We start from the raw sequence: 6159 nt of genomic DNA on the forward strand, positions 1-6159 counted from the left end.
TCTCCGATATCCGATCCAGTAATTTAGGTCAGTATCGGACCGATACCGATACGTAATATCGGATCGGTCCATCTCTAGTGTATACTGCTCAATATGTAACAATATGATCTTGATGAGTCCACTCAGCCGCTTACATACTCTCAGCACATGTAGCCGGGGACGGAAGGTAAATAAATAAAAACTCCATTATTTTTCCGTTTCAAAATAAAAATTCCTTAAAAATGACATTCTTGGCACAGGGCTAACGAGTCAGAACTGCTATGATTTAAATAAAATATCTGGCTCATTAACCTTCACATGTCCACGGCAGAACTCGGAAGTGTGGCTATGAAACAAACTTTACTTGGAAGGTTTATGAATTCAATAAATCAAAATCAACTGACCTCGGTGCAGGTGTAGAACAACTTTCTGTTTTTTGATCACTTAGTTAATGGAAAATGATTTCAGCAATAAATAAGACTAGTTTAACTGATAAATGAACAGTCAAAGATCTGACAAGGATGCTCTGCTACCTTCTAGCAATTACTCTTCTGAGCTGCAGTTTGATTTATGGCCTGATTTTTTTTATGGGTTTTTTTGTCCTCTCAAAGCACGCAGACCTCATCAGATCATTTCACTCCTCGTGTTTCTCACCCTCTGACACCAAATGGGTCTGAGCCACAGAATTATGGGAATAATCCTGCAGTGACCAGCCCCTCCCACATCCCTGGGTATCTGGTCTGAGTCAATGTGCCTGACTCTACTGCCATCCCAGGGAAACTATAAGGCTGATTTTTTCCTCTGGCTGTGCTTAATGACACACAGAGCTCTCACTGCCTGCGTCCACCACACATTGGAATGGCTCATTATACAGTTGGATGCAGCCTCCATAAAGACATCTGCACTGACTGAGATCTTCTTTGACTAAGAATAAGAAGGATTTTGTTTTGTCTGCTCCCCGTCATCTTTTCTTTCGGCTGCTCGATTGAGGGGTCACAATAGCCGCTCATCTGCCTCCATCTGACCACATGCCTAGAAGGCACCTCTGTCACACCAGCCCTCTGCATGTAGTCTTCTCTGAGATCTTACTCTTTTCCTTCTGCCTGGTAGCTTCATATTCAAAATCTTTGGTCCAGTATATGCACTCTCCCTCATCTGCATGTCCCTCTGATTTACTCAGTTCTAATCTTGTCCATCCTGCTCACTCCCAATGAAAACTTTAACATCTTCAGCTCTGCCTCCTGTCATTTTGTCAGTGCCCCCCTCTTCAAACCATACATCATCACTCCTGCTTCTATCCTTCTGTCAGAAATGACTCCTGAAATTCCTCCACCATGCCTGTTCACGCTTCTTCACCTTTTTCTCTGCAGTTTGTCTGCTGACAGTGCCCTTTCATTGTCTGACAGGACTGTTCATTTTTCATTCTAATTGCACCTCACTTCAACACTCTGTATGCAGCAAAGGTACTAATAACCAGTCAGTTCTTTATTTGTATTCCCTTTTCATTTACACTGTCAATGAAGTGACGCAAAGCATTAAGGCTGACCCGTTTCTTCAAGAGTCTCTGTCATCCGCACAGGAATAATTACTTTGCCGCAGTACTTTTTCAGATTACGTCAACTTGAATTCATTTATGCTACAGTGACATATGATGTGTGACAAGAAAAAAATTCTCAAGGGTGCTCCACACTCACAACCACCTTTGATCGCAGGACGAGTGCACGGATCGCCTGAGAAGACGCAACGTTTCCGCAGACAGTCGCTGTCTCACTCGGACTGTTGAAGGTTTGCAAATGATTTGTGTCCAACTAATAAATGTAAACAGATTGCAGAGTCTGTGTCCGTGATCACACACAGAGAACTCAACTCTATTTGTGCCAGCTGAGTCGAGTCCTGGCTATTTTCTTGTACAACAGGAAAACTTGCTGAGGACAAATGGACTTTTTAAATGGGAATCCCTACCTGTGTAGACGGCAGAAAACATGTGATTTACCACAGTTAATTACTGTATTATCAAAAACAGATTGCTTGTAATTGACTGCTTGACCCCATTTAATCTCAGACTGTGGAGTGCTCTCTTCTAGGATGACAGTCACAGCTTGAAATCTTTGTTGCTGATGAAAATGGTTCAGCAGCATTCTGAAACTTGCTGAATGAATTCCAGCAAGTCCTGAAGCTGCTGTATAACTTTATCATCATTTCGTGGTTGTTTTCCCTTTGAACTGCCATCAAAATTCAAAAAATTCAACCTATTTAGTAGTATATACTTTCTTTACCAAGTATTAATGTAGCAAACAGGTAGAACTTCACATACAACTTATTTAGTAAACTGGCAAAATGAGGACAATGTATTAGCACTGTAGTGACATTTTTAGGACCGATTCAAGCAGCTAACGTCTATTAATGCTGATGCTTAACATTTGGTACTGCAGTTGTGTCCGTCTGCATATCTACAAGTATTTGGCAACAAAAAGCATGTTGTGAGGGGTTTTTAACCAACTTCCATGCATGCTGCAACTGCCTGATGCTTGACATGGGCCAAAAGCTGACTGGTGATCGGTGGAGTTTACCAGGAATGGGAGAAAGATTGAAAAACAAAATACCAAAGATCAGGACAGCATCATGAAAAGTGACCGACACCGGCTACAGTGGGCACTTCTCGTTGTTTTTAGCATTTTGTGTCGGTTCTTTGTATCGTATAACGTCTCCGTGCTTGGCTAAGGACCGACAACAGCACAGGCAACAGCAGCCCACAAAAGGTTGTGCATCATATTTCTGACACCTGATGTTCTCTGCATCAGTTGTCAGATGGACACCGTGTCCACGCACCGCCAACGCGCCACCGCCGCTGAACCGTAATTTCCCCTCGACTCTGCAGCCTGTTTGTGGTCTTTAAAAGTTTAGATATATGGATTCAGCTCACTTGTTTTCACCGTGGCTTGACGCCGGCTTGCAGTTACTTGTTTATTTACCCCAAACCAAGAGGAAATCCCAAAGTGCAGGGGCAGACTTTTAAACAGCATTCCGCTTTGTCCAAGCGCCCCGGAACATATTTATCGGCTTTCTGTGCAATAAAGAATCAACAGGCACGGAACAGAGATACACGAATAAGGCAAATGCCGATGTGAGACTGCTCCCCTTTCATAAAAACGAGCATTTAAATATCTTAGAGGCAACACAGCGTATAAAGGGCAATGGGGTACGGCAACAATATGCAAAATAACCTTTTGTATCACTGAGAGAGGAAAGCAACGGGCTGGACAGCCAAACCCGTACAGCTAGCAGTTCTACGGGACACGAATCGCAGCAAAAGTATGACAACAAATGGGCATAAAGCCATAAAATCACACAGCAACCACGTCATTTCGACAGAAGTTGGCTGCAAACCTGGGAAGAAAAGCCTCGCGGTGGTGTGAATGTCGGCTTGGTGGGGGAAGGGATATGGATGCTGGAGCCAGGCTACGGCGGCCTGTCGGAGCTTCGACCTTCTTCAGCAACAGTCGAAACAAAACCCGGCTGCATTTTCTCCTTTACTGTCCTGAACATATCCATTTTATTTCTCCACCAGCACACTATAGCTGCTCACTTACCGGACGGGTTGACCGCAGCCGGGGTTGCCATGTTTCCTCGGCGGAGAAAAATAACAAAACGGCGGCGATGCAGATGACGCACAATACGGCTCGAAAGCCCCCGTGAGAGACTGTCTCTTCTCCGCGGGATTAGCACGCGAGACTCGGTCTAGCCACCAATTACACATCCGCTAAAGCAGCGGAAAATAATGTGGACTCAAGCCGCTAACAAAGCCTGTCTGTATAAATATATAAAGAGAGAGAGACAGATGGATAGATTTAAAAAATATATGACGTATCTTTAATGAAAAAAAGTGGTTTTAATAAAATTCAAGATGTCTGAATGGTAACACCGCGAGATTTTCGACTTGCTTGAATAAATTAATGTTCTACAGTGTGGACAGTGTACGTAATGCTGTGGAAGCAGGCATCAGTGGTTTGTAGCGGGCTTGTTTGTTGGGACGCTTGGAAGAATACATTTCCGCCTACGCTTGTTCGCTGCTCTTCCTCTCGGCACCGAGCCGTGCAGTCGTGGACTTATTACAAGATCGTCAGTTGTTAACCTTTGCATTTGTTCTGCCTTAAAATATTATCTGCCATCAAGTATCATTGCAGTATCCGTATCACTGCAGGGTCCTGACTGATGTTCGCGCTATATAATAAAACTGAGCCGAGTTTAACTCCTCATTGGCTTGTACCTTTTATATTAAATCAATCGATTTTGGCAAAACCTGAAACAGTTAAGACACAAGTACAGGCCTTATTTTCCCTCTACGCACAGGATAATGCAATCGTCGACAACTGAAAAGATTTCACACTAATTACTGATAATAATTAAGAAAAATAATTAAGAAAAAGACCACCAACACACACACACACGCAGATATATATACATATATATATCTGCGTGTGTGTGTGTGTATATATATATATATACACACACACACACATACTTGTAACTGATTTTGTCACCATTCACATTATTTTCATCTACTAAATTACATTAGTTGAAAATGATTTCATCAGTAAATAATTAGGTCGAGACGATATTTTATTGTGTGAATGAGAGAAGTTGGACAATGTAAACGCCTCAGTCTCAGCAGATCCTCTGATACTATTATGATCTTCAGTCCTTACTTATTTCACTGCTTCTTATCTTAAATGTAAAATATATTGGGAAGGAGTGGTAACATTTCTGCTTTTAAGAAAGTTGATTTAACAGTTATATAACAGTTACACTTAATGACAACTTCTTTTCTGTAATACTAACACAGCAAAGGAAATTACTACAGTAAGCTTTTAGATGAAAATAAAAATAATATGAAAAGCATATGGACAGTAATCAATAATATTGTAAACAAAGGAACTAAAGGATTGGACTATCTAAACAACTTCCAAATGCAAAATACAATAATCAGTGACATAAAAAAATTGCAAATGATTTGAATGATTTTTACTCGCTGTGGGTCCTGGCTTGGCTAAAGTTCATAACATTTGGGAATCACATATATTCTACCATACTGACAATAAATAACATATTCAGTGTTATTGAATGTTATTGTGTAGCTATAGAGACATTCATGCAAAATTTATGCCTTTAAGTGTTTTTCCTTTTGTTGTTTTTTTATATTTACAAGTTTGAAATAAACTATTCAATTCTATTCTAGGGTCTGAATTTGGCATAACGACATAAAAGCCTGCTTATAACAGTTCAGCCTGATGATTTTGATGTAATGGTGCAAGGGATATTTTCTTGGCACACTTTCCACACCCAATTTAGCAATTTTCAATTCAATATAGACGCCACCTCCTACCCAAGTGCTAATGCGGACCATCATCTCTATCCCAGAGAGTTCCCATCTTTTGGCTGTTTCCAGCAGGAGAGTGTGGCGTAAGATCAAAACACTCAGATCATCTCTGATTGGATTCTTGAACCTGTCAATGACTTGGCTGCACTCAGATGTCCTCCCCTGGCCAATTCAAGAGAGTTTGGGATTTGGTAGAAGGAGAAATTCATGTGAATGTGTAGCTGACAGTTCTGAAGGAAGTGTGTAATGCTATTGTATGCCAGAGCTTGGATACACAACTCTTATTAGATAAGGTGATGTTTTGTTTGCATCTTTTTATTGTTGATCAAAAGAAAAATATAGATTCAGACAAACATCCCCAGTTCATTTAAAGCAGATTTAACTTTTAGCCTGATTAATGCCTTAAATAATACATCCCCCTTTTCAAAGTGTAAATGCACATCATCATCAAATGGCGTAATTTCGTTAACCTTTGAAAACATTCTATCAGTTGTAGCATATGACACCAGAGCTTTTGTTGGCAGTTCAGCAAATACAGTGCCATAAATACTTGCTGCATCTGTTAGGTGGACACACATGCAGCTGAGAGTGAGAGTGGAGCAGTGGTAGGGTTGTGTGCTGCACTCTGCACTGCTATGCTTATAAGACTCAGATGCAGAGCGGAGATGCAGCAGCCACCAGTAACTCTTCCTCCTGCTCTCTGCCCATCTGCCCCCAACATCATCTTTTCCTCTGCCCTCCCTTTGTACATCCTTTCCATTAACTTGTCATCCTTCCTTGTCTCCTCATCCACTCCTCTGTCC

General features: G+C 41.3%; 1 protein-coding gene across 2 annotated transcripts in view; it reads right to left on the reverse strand.

Moving 5' to 3' along the window:
• The window catches only part of arnt2 (aryl-hydrocarbon receptor nuclear translocator 2), a 63751-nt gene extending 59841 nt beyond the window's left edge, over positions 1–3910 (reverse strand). The window contains exon 1 of one of the 2 annotated variants that reach the window (XM_005742856.2): positions 3570–3910. In XM_005742856.2, the coding sequence (XP_005742913.1) occupies positions 3570–3600 (31 nt within the window). In that variant the 5' untranslated portion in view covers positions 3601–3910. The remainder of the gene's footprint in view (positions 1–3569) is intronic. The other variant, XM_005742857.2, reaches the window with a different exon arrangement.
• Positions 3911–6159: the final 2249 nt, after the last annotated feature.

This window comes from Pundamilia nyererei, unplaced genomic scaffold, assembly GCF_000239375.1.
Source record: "Pundamilia nyererei isolate P.nyererei 1_Seehausen unplaced genomic scaffold, PunNye1.0 scaffold00124, whole genome shotgun sequence".
NCBI lineage: Eukaryota > Metazoa > Chordata > Actinopteri > Cichliformes > Cichlidae > Pundamilia > Pundamilia nyererei.